General features: G+C 49.2%; 2 protein-coding genes and 1 long non-coding RNA gene across 4 annotated transcripts in view; 1 reads left to right on the top strand and 2 right to left on the bottom strand.

Moving 5' to 3' along the window:
• The first annotated feature begins 966 nt into the window (after window positions 1-966).
• LOC129356703 (transmembrane and ubiquitin-like domain-containing protein 1) lies at window positions 967-9,580 on the top strand. Of its 2 annotated transcripts, none has more exons than XM_055026265.1 (3): window positions 967-1,613; window positions 5,987-6,365; window positions 9,048-9,580. In XM_055026265.1, exons 2-3 carry the CDS (start codon window positions 6,001-6,003, stop codon window positions 9,397-9,399), a joined length of 717 nt encoding a protein of 238 aa, XP_054882240.1. In that variant the 5' UTR covers window positions 967-1,613; window positions 5,987-6,000; the 3' UTR covers window positions 9,400-9,580. The 2 variants fall into 2 exon arrangements, with proteins under 2 accessions (XP_054882240.1, XP_054882239.1); XM_055026264.1 differs by lacking the exon at window positions 967-1,613 and adding an exon at window positions 1,633-1,967.
• LOC129356704 (uncharacterized) lies at window positions 8,062-9,053 on the bottom strand. Its single transcript, XR_008605449.1, has 2 exons — window positions 8,953-9,053; window positions 8,062-8,848 (listed from the first exon to the last, which is right to left on the bottom strand). It is a non-coding gene; the product is annotated as an uncharacterized LOC129356704 (long non-coding RNA).
• A 2,116-nt stretch (window positions 9,581-11,696) lies between the features above and the next one.
• The window catches only part of LOC129356732 (dynein axonemal heavy chain 17-like), a 13,558-nt gene continuing 4,973 nt past the window's right edge, over window positions 11,697-20,281 (bottom strand). Inside the window, exons 5-23 of the mRNA XM_055026288.1 lie at window positions 20,147-20,228; window positions 19,992-20,077; window positions 19,789-19,914; window positions 18,433-18,585; window positions 18,275-18,355; window positions 18,040-18,207; window positions 17,856-17,972; window positions 15,532-15,782; window positions 15,269-15,461; window positions 13,996-14,142; window positions 13,821-13,926; window positions 13,655-13,746; window positions 13,463-13,582; window positions 13,247-13,390; window positions 12,996-13,172; window positions 12,693-12,926; window positions 12,431-12,600; window positions 12,234-12,354; window positions 11,697-11,773 (exon numbers count right to left, since the gene is read on the bottom strand). Of these exons, the coding sequence (XP_054882263.1) occupies window positions 11,771-11,773; window positions 12,234-12,354; window positions 12,431-12,600; window positions 12,693-12,926; window positions 12,996-13,172; window positions 13,247-13,390; window positions 13,463-13,582; window positions 13,655-13,746; window positions 13,821-13,926; window positions 13,996-14,142; window positions 15,269-15,461; window positions 15,532-15,782; window positions 17,856-17,972; window positions 18,040-18,207; window positions 18,275-18,355; window positions 18,433-18,585; window positions 19,789-19,914; window positions 19,992-20,077; window positions 20,147-20,228 (2,571 nt within the window). The 3' untranslated portion in view covers window positions 11,697-11,770. The remainder of the gene's footprint in view (window positions 11,774-12,233; window positions 12,355-12,430; window positions 12,601-12,692; window positions 12,927-12,995; window positions 13,173-13,246; window positions 13,391-13,462; window positions 13,583-13,654; window positions 13,747-13,820; window positions 13,927-13,995; window positions 14,143-15,268; window positions 15,462-15,531; window positions 15,783-17,855; window positions 17,973-18,039; window positions 18,208-18,274; window positions 18,356-18,432; window positions 18,586-19,788; window positions 19,915-19,991; window positions 20,078-20,146; window positions 20,229-20,281) is intronic.

The raw sequence follows: 20,281 nt of genomic DNA, 5'->3' as shown, positions 1-20,281 counted from the left end.
GCAGAAACGGTCTGAAATGACCTGGAATGCTGTTGAAAGGTTCTGGAAACGCACCATCTGCGGTTCCCCCGGCCGAAACGACCCGATTCCTGGAGCCAGGAGCTGCTTTCGGGTCGCAGCGGGAAGGATCGACGTCGCTTCCCCAGAAAGCCTCACTGCGAAGCCGCCATGAATGTTCCGTGGACTCGGGGACAACCGAGCAGAAAAACCGAGAAATTCGTTTAAAATACGAAACCTTCGCTTACCTGATGGTTCTGTTGGATTCCCGGATGGTTCCCGAACAGAACCGTGCCGGTTCGGCTGGTTCTGAGCCTTTCTTAGAGTCTGTTTTTTGCCCGTAAACCCCGGGGAGTCAGTTCGAAACGAATCCGACAAAAGGAGCGTCTCGCTCGGTGTGAAACTCCGCCCCGCGCCGCAGGGGGAGGACCTCCGGGGGAAAACATGAGACAAAGGCGGAGGATGAAACCAGAGCCGCGGACAGAGCTGCAGCCAGCCCCGCTGCTGGCATAACACAGCTTCAAACTCTCTCTGGTTCGGTTCTGGTCCCGGTCCAGATTATGTGCCACGAGGGCCCGCGGACCGGACGGGGACAGGCCGACGGATCCGGGGAACAGAGCCTCCCTGCGGCTCGGGCCGGAGCGGATCCCCGGCCCAGAGGCAGAGAGGAAGGCGGCCGCCGAGAGGACAGCAGGCCGGGGCCACACTGCTCAGAACCTCCTGGTGGTTCTGGACCCAGACGGTGGAAGTCCACCAGGAACCAGGACCAGGTTCTGGTTCCATGGCGGGTCCGCATGGTGAACCTGCGGTTCTAAGACTTTCTGCTCCTGAACAACACAAATAGAACCGGAACTTTAGAGTCCGAACCGGGTCACTGAGTGATGATGACGATGATGATGATCATCATCATCATCATCCAGACATCTTCTCAATCTTCTGCAGCTTTTGCGACCCATAATGCACCGGGGTGAACGAACTGTGTTGTGCAGCTGTAGCAAAGCGGTTTGGTCTCTAATCACTGAACCCATTAATAAACCCGAACCTCTGCTGGTCCCTGTTTATTTCTACCTGTGATGAACTCTGACCTCGTGAGGCTCCAGCTCGCTGCTGCCCCCTGTTGCTCCGGCTGATTACATTAAAGCTTTTTCTCCATTAATGACAAACAGACTTGTTGACTTGTCTATGACTTGGTGAGGTACAAACAGTCCAATGAAGGCAGGAAAAAAGAACAAAACGACAAGAACAGAACAGGAAGGCAAATTATAAAAATAGTGCAGGATTTTAAACAAAAGAAAACCAGAGATCATTCATGATGGAGCCTCTGCAGCTGTACACCAGAACCGGGCCTCAGAACCGTTCTAGCGGTTCATCATAATGGTCAGACCGGAGCCATAATGGTCAAACTGCGGAGTTTAACGTCTTCATAAAAAGCAATAAATACAGTGACGAGGCTGTCAGGTGAATCAGAGGCTGTTGTTGCAGGCAGTGACCAGCAGGGGGCGAAGAGTCGCCTGCGGTCTGTCTGAACAACAGCAGCAGAAGAAGCGGCAGCAGCGCAGATTAGCCTGTTAGCTTGGAGGCTAAATTCGCTGCTATGAAGCTTCTTTTGTGAGACGGTGAGTTCTGGTTCCCTCTGGTCCGAACTTGGGTCGGACCGGTCCGGAACTACTTCCGGTGCCGTTGTTGCCCGTTAGCTCCGGCTTTAGCCAACTGCTCAGGTGTGCTCAGGTAAGAGCAGGTCAGAACTCTGCGGGTTCGGTCCGAGTCTCCCAGCTGGCCAGCTAGCGGTCCAAACAGCACATCACCGGAAAAAGAGTCCGAACCGGGAGCTTTACACCGACCAGAACCAGCCACACATGAATAAGGTCCGGAACCCGGAGACGTCCTGAAGCTGAGGAACAGGTTCGGTCCGGTCCGGTCCGGTCAGCAGAACTCTAGCGGAGGTTCGGAACAGCCTGGACACAGAAAAGGTTGGTGTTCTGGATCAGCAGAACCTCTCCTGGTTCCGGTTCGGTTCTGATCGAAGCTTTTTGGGACTTTCATGTTTTGATTCTGCTTAATTGGTGGAAAACTAATTATCTGCATTTCCAGTTTGTCTAATTTCTACTTTAAGTTGATTAGAAAACATGAACCTGCAAATATGAGAAAACATCAATATTGTAAACTTGGATATTTAACAACAAATGTAAAGTTTTATCAGTTTCTATCATTTCCATTGATCTTAGTTTGGACTCAATAATTTAATCTGTCAGACAAGAAGGACAAGCAAGACATTGGACATTAATGTCCATTAAAAATACACAGAATATTTTCTGCTGCATCTGTATTTATACATTTGCTGCTTTAATAAACAGTTTGAGGCCAACATGTTCTCCTGAAAAGCTGTTTGTTACTTTTAATTGTTACTATATCTGTATTTTAGTGCAGGTTGTAGCAAATAACCACTTTAACCTGAGTGACCAAAGTTATGGGATGTGTAAACATTGATGAACGATTCATCTAACGTTTCGTCTCTTCTGCTGAACAATTCATTGTTTTCTGCACTTTTATCATGTTTTGATTGAATTAAAAAATAATTGACTGTTTAATTTTAAGGTCAGAAACGAGCAGCGATTTATTGTTCTCTCCCGCTGCATGTTTTATGTCTGTGGACCGCCTGTGTGAAATGTCCCAGTCCGTAAATCAAACGCACAAAAACTCAAGACTTTGGCTGTAAGTTAATAATCAGTTGTTTTCGGGGTGTGATGTGTTTTAATTGAGCAAAAAAACATCAGACATCCACTAGATTTTCTCCGTTTGCTTCTGACTGGGACATTTTGTGATCAGCAGACGCGTTAATCATGGCGGAGAGCGGAGTGAGGCCTGCTGACAAAAACGAGGAGCTCCAGGAGCAGAGAGATCAGAAACTATTTGAAATGAAAAATAATAGACATTTAGAAACAGATTAAGATTTAGGCACCTGCTGCGAGAAGATCTATCCTGACAAACTGCAGCTGTATCGCTCCTTTGCAGATATGCACTGTACCGATACACACTGTACCGATACGGCCTGTACCGATACACACTGTATCGATACACACTGTACCGATACACACTGTATCGATACACACTGTACCGATACGGCCTGTACCGATACACACTGTACCGATACACACTGTACCGATACACACTGTACCGATACACACTGTACCGATACACACTGTACCGATACACACTGTACCGATACACACTGTACCGATACACACTGTACCGATACGGCCTGTACCGATACACACTGTATCGATACACACTGTACCGATACACACTGTACCGATACACACTGTACCGATACACACTGTATCGATACACACTGTATCGATACACACTGTACCGATACACCCTGTACCGATACACACTGTATCGATACACACTGTACCGATACACACTGTACCGATACACACTGTACCGATACACACTGTACCGATACACACTGTACCGATACGGCCTGTACCGATACACACTGTACCGATACACACTGTACCGATACGGCCTGTACCGATACACACTGTATCGATACGGGTGTATCAGTACGCACTGTAGCCGTATCGGTACCGTTTTACTCTCACCCCAGGTTCTGACTCAGAACATTCCTGATTTCTCTGGAGGTCTGACCTGCTCCTGGTTCTGTTGAATCCGGTTCTAATGATCGTAACGTGCTTCAGTCGCCATGGTGATGGAACCAGAGGTTCCATCACCATACATACAGGCACTGTATGCACTGTATGCACAAATGCATAGAGGCACTGTATGCACAAATGCATAGAGGCACTGTATGCACTGTATGCACAAATGCATAGAGGCACTGTATGCACGAACGCATAGAGGCACTGTATGCACAAATGCATACAGTGCCTGTATGCACTGTATGCATACAGGCACTGTATGCATACAGGCACTGTATGCATACAGTGCCTGTATGCACTGTATGCATACAGGCACTGTATGCGTTTGTGCATACAGGCACTGTATGCACAAACGCATAGAGGCACTGTATGCACTGTATGCACGAACGCATACAGGCACTGTATGCATACAGGCACTGTATGCACAAACGCATAGAGGCACTGTATGCACTGTATGCGTTTGTGCATACAGTGCCTTTATGCACAAACGCATACAGGCACCGTGCCTGTATGCATACAGTGCATACAGTGCATACAGAGCCTGTATGCACTGTATGCACAAATGCATACAGGCACTGTATGCACTGTATGCACAAATGCATAGAGGCACTGTATGCACTGTATGCACAAATGCATAGAGGCACTGTATGCACGAACGCATAGAGGCACTGTATGCACAAATGCATACAGTGCCTGTATGCACTGTATGCATACAGGCACTGTATGCATACAGGCACTGTATGCATACAGTGCCTGTATGCACTGTATGCATACAGGCACTGTATGCGTTTGTGCATACAGGCACTGTATGCACAAACGCATAGAGGCACTGTATGCACTGTATGCACGAACGCATACAGGCACTGTATGCATACAGGCACTGTATGCACAAACGCATAGAGGCACTGTATGCACTGTATGCGTTTGTGCATACAGTGCCTTTATGCACAAACGCATACAGGCACCGTGCCTGTATGCATACAGTGCATACAGTGCATACAGAGCCTGTATGCACTGTATGCACAAATGCATACAGGCACTGTATGCACTGTATGCACAAATGCATAGAGGCACTGTATGCACTGTATGCACAAATGCATAGAGGCACTGTATGCACGAACGCATAGAGGCACTGTATGCACAAATGCATACAGTGCCTGTATGCACTGTATGCATACAGGCACTGTATGCGTTTGTGCATACAGTGCCTGTATGCATACAGTGCATACAGGCACTGTATGCACTGTATGCATACAGGCACTGTATGCATACAGTGCATACAGGCACTGTATGCACTGTATGCATACAGGCACTGTATGCATACAGTGCCTGTATGCACTGTATGCATACAGGCACTGTATGCGTTTGTGCATACAGGCACTGTATGCACAAACGCATAGAGGCACTGTATGCACTGTATGCATACAGTGCCTGTATGCATACAGTGCATACAGGCACTGTATGCACTGTATGCATACAGGCACTGTATGCATACAGTGCCTGTATGCACTGTATGCATACAGGCACTGTATGCGTTTGTGCATACAGGCACTGTATGCACAAACGCATAGAGGCACTGTATGCACTGTATGCACGAACGCATACAGGCACTGTATGCATACAGGCACTGTATGCACAAACGCATAGAGGCACTGTATGCACTGTATGCGTTTGTGCATACAGTGCCTTTATGCACAAACGCATACAGGCACCGTGCCTGTATGCATACAGTGCATACAGTGCATACAGAGCCTGTATGCACTGTATGCACAAATGCATACAGGCACTGTATGCACTGTATGCACAAATGCATAGAGGCACTGTATGCACTGTATGCACAAATGCATAGAGGCACTGTATGCACGAACGCATAGAGGCACTGTATGCACAAATGCATACAGTGCCTGTATGCACTGTATGCATACAGGCACTGTATGCGTTTGTGCATACAGGCACTGTATGCACAAACGCATAGAGGCACTGTATGCACTGTATGCACGAACGCATACAGGCACTGTATGCATACAGGCACTGTATGCACAAACGCATAGAGGCACTGTATGCATACAGGCACTGTATGCACTGTATGCGTTTGTGCATACAGTGCCTTTATGCACAAACGCATACAGGCACCGTGCCTGTATGCATACAGTGCATACAGTGCATACAGAGCCTGTATGCACTGTATGCACAAATGCATACAGTGCATACAGAGCCTGTATGCACTGTATGCACAAATGCATACAGGCACTGTATGCACTGTATGCACAAACGCATACAGTGCCTGTATGTGTTTGTGCTGCTCACCTGAGCCGTCCCTTGTTCAGGTGCGCTGCCGGCGATGGCTGTGATCGAAGGCGTGGGGGACGAGGTGACGCTGCTGTTCGGCTCGCTGCTGCTGCTGATGGTGCTGCTGCTCGCCTGGGTCTCCACCCGCACCCGCGAGCCCCTGGAGCAGCTGTTCCCGGGCCACGCCCTCTCCCCACAGGACACGCCCCTCTCCTCCACCGCCTCTGTGGGTGATGGTGCTCCGTCCGAGGCCCCGCCTACTGGCCCCTCCCTCCAGGAGGAGGCGGAGCGCGAGGCGGGAGACGGGGCGAGGCGGCGGGGAGCAGAGCGGAGCATGGTGCTCCGCCTGAAGTTCCTCAACGACACGGAGAGAACGGCCCAGGTCCAACCGCACGACACCATTGGCTACATCAAACGGTACGGACCGAGCACCAATCAGAGCAAGAGGGTCTTAGTGTTGCCAATCATCCTCTAAGTGGCGCTGCCACCTCCCCCCCCCCGCTTCCCTACAGCTTTTTCCTGATAACACACGTGATGGTGGATAAACAAGTTGTTTCTCTGCCTATGGCATATTTAGCAGCTAGTACATCAGGATGATTGACACCACTAAGCTCCAGGTCCTGGCTCTGGTTGGTTGTTTTTTGTGCATTTCGTCAGACGGCGTCAGTTAACAGTCTTGAGCAGCATTTACTCCACATGTCAGACAACAAAGAGTTTTGGATTCTCTGCTCTTCATCTTTGTTATAGAATTAATTTTGGTAAATGTTTCATGTTTGGGAAGCTGTCCAGGACGGCGGCCATCTTAGTTGTGTTGCATTTCATACAGAGTCATGTTATAACAAATCAGTGACTCTAGTGCTGGACTTTATTACCGTCTTTACTCAAGCGTGATTGAAAAACAAACCTCCGGCCACTAGGTGGCAGCAGTGTTCAAACTAATCAAGCCAGTAGAAGCAGCTGATTAATTCAGGATTGGATGTTTGGCCCAGTCAAAGTCCTTCCTACTCATTCCTCCTTCCTGTCCTTCAGATGTGTGTACATGCTGGAGGGTTTCAGTGCGAATGGCGTCCCGATTCGCTGCTTCATGCTTTAGCCCCGCCCCTTTCTGGTCCTATTTCTGTACTTATGCTAAACCCGCATCCAGGCAAGTTCACCTGGCTGCAGCTAACAGGAAGGGCGACGAACCGCTGTCACGCTCAGACCTTATATGGAAATGGGACCATTGCAGTCCGTGAAGGGGGCGCTGTTTCCTATGTCACCCTCCCGTTTTTCTTTATAAATCTGTGATATACTTTCACCTTTTGGAAGGATTTTCACTCTCAGCTTCTGTTTGAGCTTCTCTCTATCATTCGATGCAGCTCACAGTTTAACACATTCTGTAGCTTTCGGTGAATTTCTAAATCTGCTCCTCAGTCGCATCTTTTTGGCCTGCTGCTGCCTCTGGTGGTGTGGGGTGGTAACAACTAATATAATTACACGACCAAGATGTGGAGGTGAAAAGTTCAAACCCAACATCGTCTCGTACACAAACTCTAGTGAAGTCAGAGAAACATGGCGTCTCTGAGGACAGATCAGAAACATAGAGCTGAGCTGATTGTCCAGGAATGAACCAAAATATTTCACATTTGCCAAAGTTTCAACAGGTTGGCCATCAGGAGAAACTGGGACCACTTTACTTTCAGGTTTTGTTTAGGTCATTTAGTTAGCTCCACCGCTTTATGAAAATGAAACATTGTGGTGTTTTATAGGAGAAGTTATTTTATATAGTGTCAATAATGCCATAATTACTAATAATTTGAATGGTTTAGTCCCATTTCCAAATCAGGAATTGGTCGGCATGTCTCCGCCCTTCCTGTTGCTGCATTCAGGAGGACTTTGGCGAAGCGTATTACCACAATTTGTATTATTTTATTGAACACACAAAAATTACGCCAACATGCTCACATCAGCAAGTCAATCAGAAACATTTCAGAAAAACATCTCATCTCCTGTGTTAACCTTTCCTGCTGAACCTCTGAACGTCGTGGGGAAACAGGAAGCTGCTTCTCGCTCTGAGGCTCAAGTGGTTGGAGGTTCGATTCCCTTTGTGGTTGGGCAAGGAGGCAGTCGCAGGTTCACATTAGCTGCACATTTATTCCTCGGTGTTACAACTTACTCTAATAAAGCTCTGTGACCTGTTTGATTTATATTGAATTTTGCTCCATATTCAACAGGTCATAACAAAACACATTAAAACAGCCAATATCTCCAGCAACGACTTTGGAAAGCAAAAATATTACTGTACATTTGTAATGTTTTTTAGCAGTAAAGGTCTAAACCAGTCGGCCATCTTGGATGTTGACATTTTGACACAGACGTTGTGTCCAGTTTGCTGTTTGTAACCAAAACATCCTGATCACCTCTAGTGACGGGGATTAGGACCAGGCCCTAGAAATGTATTTGCTGTCAAAGGAAAGTTTGACAGGAAAAATGTCAGCAGATGTCAGTAAAGCAAGTTTTATGCCAGGCTGAGATTTCTTGTCAAATACAAGGAAAGTTCCACAAGCATAGTTATAGTGACAGATTAAAGATGCTGGAAGAAAGTTGTTAAATCCTCTAAATAGTCAAATGACTTCATTAATAGTAAATTAGAGTAAAAAAGCTTGAATAGTGATCTGACCTGCTCAGCTCAGCACGTCTGGTTCTTTCTTTGAAATGAATCGTTTAAAGTCGTTCAGCTGATTATTTCTGTCTGACGTGTTGAAAGATTCAGTATTTTGTCTCTTTTGATGGTGACGTGTCCTAAAATCATGACTTTATTTTCTACAGTTTTCCTCGTACTGAAACACAAGCTGAGCTCCGACTGGCCAGGAAATAAAACTCCTCGTCTTTTCTGACGAGCTGGAACGTGAACCCTGCTGCTGCAAATGAAAAACAAAAAGCTTTTCTTCAGTCGGAGCAGCTGAAACATCATCACACATTATTAAATATCACATCTGTATCAGTATTTCAATGAGGAAGTGACCTGCTGCCGTTTCCTGGATACACAAAGCTGGTGACAAGCCAAGAGGTCTCACTCTGTGCGGTTCTGACCCAGTTCTGCTTCCTCTGTCCCTCCAGAACCTACTTTGCGGGTCAGGAGCAGCAGGTGCGTCTCATCTACCAGGGCCAGCTGCTGCAGGACGACGCCCAGACGCTGGCCTCGCTCAACCTGGCCCATAACTGCGTCCTGCACTGCCACATCTCCCAGAGCGCGCCGCCCGGGGCGGCGGGGGTCCCCCGGCCCGCCGACCAGGTCCAGGTGGCGCTGAACGTCGGCAGCCTGATGGTCCCGCTGCTGGTTCTGATGCTGTCCGTGCTGTGGTACTGTCAGATCCAGTACCGGCAGTTCTTCACGGCGCCGGCCACCGCCTCGCTGGTCGGCATCACCATCTTCCTCAGCCTGGTGGCCTTCGGCGTCTACCGCCGCTAGCTGCTCTCTGATTGGCCCGCTGCCGTGGGCCTGCACATTCTGTTGCCATGGAGACGTGGAGCACGACAAGGACTCTGATCTTTATTTTTTTAGCCGACGTTTCTCTGTAACTTCTCATCACTGTGCCTCAGTTCCTCCTGTCCGCTCTAATCCAGAATAAATCACTAATTTATCCCGCTGAGTCCGACTCTGAATGCCGACCCGGTTCTACTGGTTCCATTGAATCCACTGGTTCTATTGGATCCACTGGTTCTATTGGTTCTACTGGTTCCATTGGTTCTACTGGTTCTATTGGATCCACTGGTTCTATTGGTTCTACTGGTTCCATTGAATCCACTGGTTCTATTGGATCCACTGGTTCTATTGGATCCACTGGTTCCATTGAATCCACTGGTTCTATTGGATCCACTGGTTCTATTGGATCCACTGGTTCTATTGGATCCACTGGTTCCATTGGATCCACTGGTTCTATTGGTTCTACTGGTTCCATTGAATCCACTGGTTCTATTGGATCCACTGGTTCTATTGGATCCACTGGTTCTATTGGTTCCACTGGTTCTATTGGATCCACTGGTTCTATTGGTTCCATTGAATCCACTGGTTCTATTGGATCCACTGGTTCCATTGGTTCTATTGGATCCACTGGTTCTATTGGATCCACTGGTTCTATTGGATCCACTGGTTCTATTGGATCCCTTGGATCCACTGGTTCTATTGGTTCTACTGAATCCACTGGTTCTATTGGATCCACTGGTTCTACTGGTTCTATTGGTTCCACTGGTTCTATTGGTTCCACTGGTTCTACTGGTTCCAGTGGATCCACTGGTTCCAGTGGATCCACTGGTTCTATTGGATCCACTAGTTCCATTGGATCCACTGGTTCCATTGGTTCTACTGGTTCTACTGGTTCCAGTGGATCCACTGGTTCTATTGGATCCACTGGTTCTATTGGATCCACTAGTTCCATTGGATCCACTGGTTCCATTGGTTCTATTGGATCCACTTGTTCTATTGGTTCTACTGAATCCACTGGTTCTATTGGATCCCTTGGATCCACTGGTTCTATTGGATCCACTGGTTCCATTGGATCCACTGGTTCTACTGGTTCCATTGAATCCACTGGTTCCATTGGTTCCACTGGTTCTATTGGATCCACTGGTTCTATTGGATCCACTAGTTCCATTGGATCCACTGGTTCCATTGGTTCTACTGGTTCCACTGGTTCTATTGGATCCACTGGTTCCATTGGATCCACTGGTTCCACTGGTTCTATTGGTTCCAGTGGATCCACTGGTTCCATTGGATCCACTGGTTCTATTGGTTCTACTGGTTCCATTGGATCCACTGGTTCCATTGGATCCACTGGTTCTACTGGTTCCACTGGTTCCATTGAATCCACTGGTTCCATTGGATCCACTGGTTCCATTGGTTCTACTGGTTCCACTGGTTCTATTGGTTCCACTGGTTCTATTAGTTCTACTGGTTCCAGTGGATCCACTGGTTCCATTGGATCCACTGGTTCTATTGGATCCACTAGTTCCATTGGTTCTACTGGTTCCACTGGTTCTATTGGTTCCACTGGTTCTACTGGTTCCATTGGATCCACTGGTTCTATTGGTTCCACTGGTTCTATTGGTTCTACTGGTTCCATTGGATCCACTGGTTCTATTGGTTCCACTGGTTCTATTGGTTCTACTGGTTCCACTGGTTCTATTGGATCCACTGGTTCTATTGGTTCCACTGGTTCTATTGGTTCTACTGGTTCCATTGAATCCACTGGTTCTATTGGATCCACTGGTTCCATTGGATCCACTGGTTCTATTGGTTCTACTGAATCCACTGGTTCTACTGGTTCCATTGAATCCACTGGTTCTATTGGTTCCACTGGTTCTATTGGTTCCACTGGTTCTATTGGTTCCACTGGTTCCATTGGTTCTACTGGTTCCAGTGGATCCACTGGTTCCATTGGTTCCACTGGTTCAATTGAATCCACTGGTTCCATTGAATCCACTGGTTCCATTGGTTCTACTGGTTCCACTGGTTCTATTGGATCCACTGGTTCTATTGGATCCACTGGTTCTATTGGATCCACTGGTTCTATTGGTTCTACTGGTTCCAGTGGATCCACTGGTTCCATTGGATCCACTGGTTCTATTGGTTCCATTGGATCCACTGGTTTCACTGATTCAATTGTTTTTGTTGTTCTATTGGTTCTTTTTGTTGTACTGGTTCCCAGTACCAACTGTGTTGCTGCTCCTCCACCCCAGTTCGTTCTGCAGAGGTTAATGGAGACCAGGTTTATGTTTGTGTTTTTATTGAGTCTCTGCGCCGCCCCCTGGTGGCGGCTGGAGGAACGTCAGGCGCTGGCCGCTCACTGGAAGAGACAGGAAGAGGAAGTTAGACAGGAAGCAGCTGATGGAACCCAGCCGCCTGGAGCTCCAGGTTCTACCGGGCCCTCCTGGGTTCAGGGGAAGCTGATGAGGACGACAGGCCGATTACTTTAACAAGGATATTTGCTGCGTTCCAGTTGTAGTCAGAACTGGAAAAAAGATCAACTGGAGTCTGGCAAACGTCTCCCAGTTCCCACCTCCAACATGGCCGCCAGTGGGTTGCCAGTGGGCGTGGTGCAGTACCAGCACTGTCCAGGGAGAGGCGCTGCTGTTTGACTTTTACGATGTGCTTTGATTGTTATAACTGAATTCTGCTGAACGGATCACTTTAATGAACTGATTCAGTGACTCAAATGAACTATTGTTCCCATCGCTACCACGAGTGGCCCAAGCTCTGTTCCGGCAGAGCGCCTAGCAGCTGTGATGTCACTGTGATGTCACTACCTGCAGCTTGGCGGCCAGGTGTTCGGGCAGCTCCACCCCGGCAGCCTCCAGCAGCAGGATGGTGTCCGTCAGGTCGAAGGAGGTGGAGCCTCGGTCTTTGGGTTGGGTCTCCTGCTGGAGGCTGAACACAGAGAGGCGGGGGGGAGGGGAGGTCAGCTCCCACCAGAACCGATCAGAACCCACTCAGGGGACCTCACCTGTTGGTGGCCGACTCCAGCAGGAAGTCGGTGTACATGTCTTTCCAGTCCAGGATGATGGACAGCAGGGAGGTGATGAAGGGACGCATGTCCACCTGCAGCCAGCCCTGCAGCACCAAGCCCTCATCCAGGTGAGACACCTCTGAGCTGACGGTCAGCAGCACCTGGATCTGAAGGGGGCGGAGCCACAGAACCACAGCTGGCTCAGGTAAGACTCCAGACAGAACAACACTGACTGTTCAGGTGTGTTCAGGTGTACCACCTCTCTCTGGAAGTCCTTCAGGCTCGGCGGGTTCTCAGCCTCAACCTCTCCGACTGCCAGCGGCTTGCCGTAGTCCAGGAACTCCTGGAACACGGCCCGCTTGTCACTGAGCCACAGGTGAGCGTACCTGTTCAGCTCCGCCCTCAGCTTCTCCGCCTCCTCCTTCATCTGCAGCAACCTGGCCATCACTTCCTGTTCCAGAGCGCACAGCTCCGGGTTTTGCCGCAGGCTCTCCTGTAACACAGGTGAGGAGCGGAGTGACGGAGCCGCAGGTCGTGTCGGACGGACAGACGTCCGACTCACCTGGTAGTCACCGTGGCGACTGACAGAGATCCTGGGAACCAGAGCGCCGGCGCCGTAAACATCCCTGATGATGGTTTTCAGGAAGGCGGTGGGGCCGTCGTCGATCGACGGCTCAAACACGAGTCCTCTGGAGTCCCGCAGTTGCAGAGAGACGGCCAGCAGGGCGGCGCCACCACTCTGCAGAGAAAGATGAGCACCAGTACTTTTACAGAAGTCACCTCTAGGTGTGTGTGACCTGCAGGTGTGTGCACCTGTGTGTTCATGCTGTCGGTCAGGAAGCGCAGGGCTCTATGCAGCAGCTGCAGCAGGCCGTCTTGGACTCGGTCGTCGATGTAGTCCAGGTACCCGGTCCAGGCCTCAGAAGCCTCCTCAGCTCTGTACAGATCCCTGTTTACCTGAGAACAGGTGAGCCGTCCTCATCAGCGCCCGGCCCCCTTCTCTCCGTCCTGCCAGGTGTTCGGTCCTACCTGTGTCAGGGTGAGCAGCTGCTCCCCGTCTGCCTTGATGCCGCTGCAGGTGTGATCGTTGACGCTGCTCTGCAGCAGAGAATCATCTGAACGCAGCAGAAGGTCAAGCTCCGCCCACCCCTGAACAAACACAGCTCAGAGCAGAGGGGTGTGACTCAGCTCACCTGGGTGATGTTAGTCTGTTTAACTCACCTGTGTAATGCTTCTCATGGCGTCCATGTTGGCTCGAGCTTCTGTGATGCTTGAATGAACGGCCAACACCTGCTGGCTCTGCTGCTGCATACCTGGACACACACAGGGGTCATGGCACCGCCTGCCGCCGCAGCAGCACCGCCTGCCGCCGCCGCCGCCACTGCACCTTTATAGATCCACGTCTTGTTCTGCAGTTCACTCAGAGTGTCATTCAGCTGCTGCAGCTGCTTCTGGATCAGTGGAAGCTCCGCCTCCATGGCCCCGCCCACCACCTGAAAGAAGAACGAAGCGTCACATGACGCGTCTCCTCCTGTGTGCGCAGGAGGCGCAGCAGCAGGAACCTGGTTGTAGCAGGACACGGTCTGGTCCAGCAGGAGTAAGGTGTGTGTGATGTCGTCTCTGGCCAGCAGGAGGCGGTCTGCGTCGGGGCGCAGCGCCACGCCGCCCTCTCTGCTCACGTAGCGCAGCTGCTGCAGCACCACCTCCAGCTGCACAGGAGGAGACGGAGTCAGAGAACGTTCCTCAACTCAACAACACAAGAATGTTCTGGAGTTGTTGGCAGAGAAGCCAAAACCTGGGGGAACCGGAACCACTTTACAGCCCTGGACCCGCCACACATGGACAGGCTGCACACAACTCTGACGATCAGTGACTGACGTCTCGCTGTGTTCACACGCAGACAAAGGTTCAGATCTGGACCAAATCTAAGGCTGCAGATCAGAACCGACATCCAAAGGTTTGCACATGCAGCAGCTTCAAGTCGGGTCGGGATCAGGACCCGGCCCGGCAGACACAGACCTGGACCGGATCACAGTCTGAGCCTTTCTTCAGCGGTGGCCATGTTTTCTTTCTGATGAAATAAAGACATGGGGTCCGTTTACGGTCCGGACCAAATCCTCACCACGCTTTAGAGCAGATCGTTTTGGATCAGGTGAATTTGTTAGTTTTCCAGCAGCCAATCAGCCAATCAGGAGCCATAAATACTGATGATGGTTTCCAGTTTCTGTTGGATGTTAAATTCATTTGTCTGCTAATAACAAGAAGATTAAAGTTCATTCATGGTGTTTTCATCAGTCTGGCTGGTTTTCTGTCCACTCAGACAATCATTTGTTGCACAATTTATGTGTTGTCTTTAGGTTTAGAGCCTCCAGGTGGCGCTGTGGCCTGATGATCCATTAGGTCGTCCTGCTGCTTTAAACTGGCTTTGCTGGGGGATATTTAACATCTATTTATTATTATTATTTAATGTTCCAAATATTTGACCAGTCGTGATTTTTGTCATATCCGTCTATCGTCGGCATATTGTCGTATTTTGGACTTTGATCAATTTCTGATCAAAGTCCGCCCGCCGCTCCGCCCGCCCGCGACAAATGAACAAGATAAAGAGGTTTAGGGCTCCTCACGTCAGTTTACTGCTGCCGCATTGCATTGTGGGTAATATCTGCAGAAGGAGGCCTCACCACTAAACTGGGCGGAGCGACAACTCATCCAGGTGCTTTGAGCATTCTTGTTCCACGGTCTGGTTTCAGACGTCCTTCCTTGACCTTTGACCTCTGCTGAGATGGGACTGGTTGGAACTCTGCTCCAGCCACCGCGGTTCTGGTTCTGACCTACCTGCTTCCTGCCGGCCACCTTCAGGTGGGTCGGCGGGTCGATCTGGACCAGCTTCTGGTTCAGGACGGAACTGCAGTCCTCCTCCAGCCTGGCGCTCCATTCGGACCGGGCCGTGGTTCTGAAGTCCTGCAGCAGCTCCACCACCTGCTCCGCCCTCTGCAGCAGCACCGGCGCCGAGGCCACGCTCCCACTCCTGAAAAAGAGTCGTAGCAGAACCTGTCCTGGAGCGCGTCCGGACTGCAGGGGTTCTGATTGGGCCTTACAGGTTCTGGATGGTTCTGAAGCTCCTCAGAGTCTCCTGGGTTCGGCGTCGCAGTTGGCGGTTCCAGCAGAGCCGGGCGGCGCTAGCCGGGCAGAACCGGAACCACAACTCTGGTTTTTCCTTCTGGCTGTAGAACTCCAGCTCGGTCCGGTCCAGGTCTGCCAGAACCTGATCCTCTAGCCGGGCCAGGCAGGAAGGCAGCTGGTCTTGGACCCGGGGCCGGTCCAGGAAGAACCAGAACATCTTCACCACCTGGAACACACAGCCAGGTCAGAACCAGCCGGATCCGGTCGGGTCACAGAGGCTCAGTCAGCACTGGAGACGCTGTGACTCGATTCTACCCCGGCCGGCCTGTACAAATGGAGTCCCATCTATTCAGTCTAACTCTACGCGCCCGCCATAATAAAAGCCCCACATAGCACTGCATGGCGGCGTCTGTCGTAAAGGTTTATCCCAAACCTTCCCGACTCGGAGCAACAGGAAGCTGAGAGCGAACAGGATGAGCTGGACCGCCGACCATCTGAGCTACCCCGTCAGATTTCCCTACCGCAGCACGGATCGACAGCTGGCTCTGTCTGTCCGTGCTACCCGTCTAAAGCTGCTACCGCCATGTTTACAAACAAACTGCAGCGGCTTGTTAATGTTCAATAATTGGATCATTTAGTGACTGGAAGCTTAGCAGTTCTGGTTAGCTTAGCATTGAACAATTGATGTGATGATGAAACCAGAAGCAGATCACTTCCTTCATCTGAATATCCTACCAAAGTTTGAAATGAAAAGCTGCAGATGCAGCTGATCCTTTCCTACAATATCTAGCTGTTAATATCTGAGACACAGAGGCGTTTGTTAGAATAAAACCGGATCAGATGGAAACAGCTTTTATTGGAATTAAACACTAATCCAGATCACTGGAACGGTTTTTGTGCATTAATACTTTATATGTTATCAGCATCAGCCACAACGTGTCACTGAAATGATGGGATATGATTCATATGCACTGATATTACAGCTTCACATCGTATCGCTAACATCTATTTAGCAAGTTTAGTCGACAAGAGTGGAATTAAACTAACATATTTTAACGTATAGGGACAAAAAACCAAAACATATTTAGTCCTGATTAACCACCAAATAATAACTTGTTTACAGTAAGGACAGTGCAGAGCAAACTAAACCATCATTCCATTGACAAGCTGCTAGTAATCCAGCTGCTTCATGAAAGAAAATCAATGAAATAAAGATTACTGTCATCTGTGATGAAATAAAACACCTGAAACTAAACTTCCACAGGCAGGACGGATTGAGAAGAAATCTGCTGACTCAGCAGATTGTGACTGCTGACTCAGCAGATTGTGACTGCTGACTCAGCAGATTGTGACGTCGTGTCAATGCATAAGGTAGGACGGATTGACGGGTAGCACAGATAAACAGAACGCCTGTTCCGGTTTAACCCGGTTCTGGTTCTGGCGATCTTGGTGCCGCGTTCAGACGGCTGGGATCATCTTGTCCAATCATTATTTTGCAAATCCACACAGAAAGCCTGTGAGTGCGCGCGGGTCAGCAAGGACCCGGAGGTCCGGTGACCCGGCTGAAGGGGAACTGGCAGGACAGAAGCAGAAAATGTTTTTCATCCCTACACACTCTGTCAGAATTAAGTTTCATTATTTATGCTGAAACAATACAAAGAATCTTATACTAGCTGTAATCCATTTTAAATTCATTTAAATATCATAAAATTTCTAAATGTGCTTTATTTTGAAATCCCAACAGGTGGTTGGCATGACAACGCCTCCTACCTGGTGCTTCAGGGGAGCGGAGGGAAAACCTCTTCCCCTTTACTGACTGCTAGCACACACTTATTCTGGTTTTTGTCAAGAAGTTGGAAGTTTGCACGTTGTTCTTTGACATCAACGCGACTCATGAGATCAGACTCATTCATATCTGCAGGAACATTTTTCATTTTCTCTGGCTGAGTTGCAGAGATTATATTGATTTAGAACCTTATTAGGATATGTAGCATGCTAACGGCTAACAGTCTGGCGCACTGACCAATAAAATAATTATTAAACGTCAGTCTGAAAGTCGACCTCTAAACATGTCACATTTGTTTTTACACTTGCATTAAAATGAGGAATACTGAGTCTTGTAAACTTATGGTATTGGTTTTACAAATAAGGAAATCATATTAACGCATCAGGATCAAATCATCAGCTGCAGGAATTTGAAACAATATTCTTGTAGTTGAAACAGAAATAAACCTCACACATGGCAGCTGAACAGGCCGGACCAGTGCATCCCTGGTCGGACCCGGGTCTGCGGCAGTACCTTGGCAGCAGACGCCACCTCGCTGCAGTCCTCCAGGGCCTTGCTCAGAACCGACACCAGCCGGGTCTCCAGGTCCAGAACCTGCTCCCAGAACCGGTCCAGCTCCAGCTCGAAGGTCTGAGGGAGGGAGAGAGGCGGGTCAGTGAGGGCTCAGCCACAGGAAGCGGGTCGGGGGTCGGCTCACCTGGTCCTCCGGGTCGGTGGGGTCGCAGCTGCAGGCCGACAGCAGCTTCACCTGGACCAGGAAGTCCTGGTACACCTGCTGGATGCCGACGGTCAGCAAAGTGCCGGTGGCGCCGGTCAGAACCGCCTGGTCCAGCTGGTAGAACCGCACTGTCACCAAGTGCACTTCCTGTTGGATGGAGGGGGCGGAGTCAGTCTTCAGGAAGTGAGCGACTCCAGGTGAAGGGCGGGGCTACCTGGATGCTGAGCAGGCGGTTCAGGAAGGTGTCCAGGTGGAAGAAGACCAGGTGAGATGGGAAGGTCCAGCTGGGAGTGGCCTGGAGGACAGAGACATGCTGAATGATGACATCACTCTGGTTCCACCTGGACAGGTGGTCCTGCTGCCGCTCAGTACCTGGTTCTGGAGCTCCAGTTGGGTCTGCTGCTCACAGAAGGCGGACTTGAGAGCCTGAAGAGTCTGAATCACCAGCCGAATATCCTGGAGAACCGGGCCGGGTTCTGACACCAGAACCCCGATCACTTCCTGTCCAGGGAGGAAGCCCCTGCTCTGCAGGTGAGACAGGTGAGACATGCTGACATCTTGATGGAATAAAGCAATAAGTTCTGAACCAGTGGAGACGACGAGCCTCAGTGCCACCGCTCTGCAGGGGTCAGACTCTGCTAATTAGCTTCTAGCTAGCTTCACTATTAGCTACCTTTAGCTTACAGGATCAGCACCAAGTCGCCAAAACTCTTAAGTCTTAAATAAGAAATATTTAAATATCTCATTTAAATAAATAATTAAAGTGGAACAATTATTTGTCTTTTTTTGTCATATTTAGTAAAGGTTCAGATCAGCTGCATTGTAAAATTTGGTTTTATTCTGAAAAGATCACTTCCTGTTGAGCCTTCCATTACATTAGAAACCACTGTGTGTGTGTGTGGTGTGTGTGTGTGGTGTGTGTGTGTGTGTGTGTGTGTGTGTGTGTGAGTGTGTGTGTGTGTGTGTGTGAGTGTGTCTGCCCTGTATTTTTGGAACAAACGAAAAAGAATTGCAGAATTGATTTTGTTTTGTCATTTCTGTATCTGCATTGTTTTTATCAAGAATTTTTTCTTAAATTCATGGTTTTGCACACGTCCTTCATTTTTTCAAGTGTCTATCAGATGACACATATTGGATTGGTTGCCATAACAATGACCAATACCATTGAGGCTTAGCAAAGGCAGCAGTTCAAAGTTTCAGGAAAAAGTAGCGACATGTGGTCCAGAATTTAGGGTACTACAATTTTATACTGTTATAATACTTAGTTATACACATGCATATTCTGACTCCATTTTATGTAATATCCATCCACCCATTTTCTTTACACCTTTGTCCCTAGTGGGGTCAGCAGGGCTGCAGGGGAATTTCTGCAGCGAGGCATTTCGGGCAAGAGAAATATTTCTTTTAATTTATGAACTTTGAAATGTGACCAGCAGTTTGGTTTAAGATCCACTTGCTGGTTTGTTCATTAAGGTTTAAGTCCAGTCTAAAAAATGGCTTTTTATTTTGTTTTTTATGTATATCTGTATTTATTTATGTGTGTGTAGTTGGAGTTTTGTCCATAATGTTTCCATTAACACATTGTTATCTCTAGCAAGTCACATTTTCAAGCTTCCTGTCAACATTAAAACCCGTTGAGCCACAGATCCACAGCGCCTCCTTCAGACCAGAAGTGGAAGCAGCTGGACCCAGGAACAATAACACTCGGGTTCTTCTGGGCTTCAGTACCAGCTGGATGTAGAGGTTGCAGATCTCCTGCAGCAGAACCACGATCCTTCTGGGCCGGCAGTAGAACTCGGAGTGTGTCCACAGCAGGCCCACCTCTGCCATCACCGCTGCCACGTTGTCCTTCAGCTGCCAATCACAGACACACTTTCTGTCAGCTGACTGAGGACCAATCAGCTGCCAGCAGGTGCAGCTGGTTCTGGTACCTGATGGAAGTCCATCTCCAGCACCTCGCTGAGCTTCTGCTGGACCGGGGTCAGGTGCAGCATGATGTCTTCGGCTTCCCGGACACCTGAGGGGACAGACAGGTAGACGGACAGACAGGTGCCAATGCATGTGTCCTGAGGACGCCACTCTCTACCTTCCTGGACGTGTCTCTGGAGGTTCTGCAGAGCGGCCCAGTAGATGCTGTCTTCCGCCTTCAGGATGGAGCCCCTGCTGGGCTTTGGCGCTCAGCAGCTGAACACACAAACGGCCGCCGTCAGAATGCCAACGT

Source organism: Poeciliopsis prolifica, unplaced genomic scaffold (genome assembly GCF_027474105.1).
Source record: "Poeciliopsis prolifica strain line A6 unplaced genomic scaffold, Auburn_PproV2 SCAFFOLD188, whole genome shotgun sequence".
NCBI lineage: Eukaryota > Metazoa > Chordata > Actinopteri > Cyprinodontiformes > Poeciliidae > Poeciliopsis > Poeciliopsis prolifica.
Note: the sequence above shows the minus strand (reverse complement) of the source record. Positions and strands in the feature narration are given on the sequence as shown.

Excerpts from the sequence above, each read along its gene's own strand:
- LOC129356703 (XM_055026265.1), top strand. The coding sequence starts at position 6,001 with ATGGCTGTGATCGAAGGCGTGGGGGACGAGGTGACGCTGCTGTTCGGC. Across the intron at positions 6,366-9,047 it reads ACCATTGGCTACATCAAACG|AACCTACTTTGCGGGTCAGG; the intron begins GTACGGACCGAG and ends CTGTCCCTCCAG.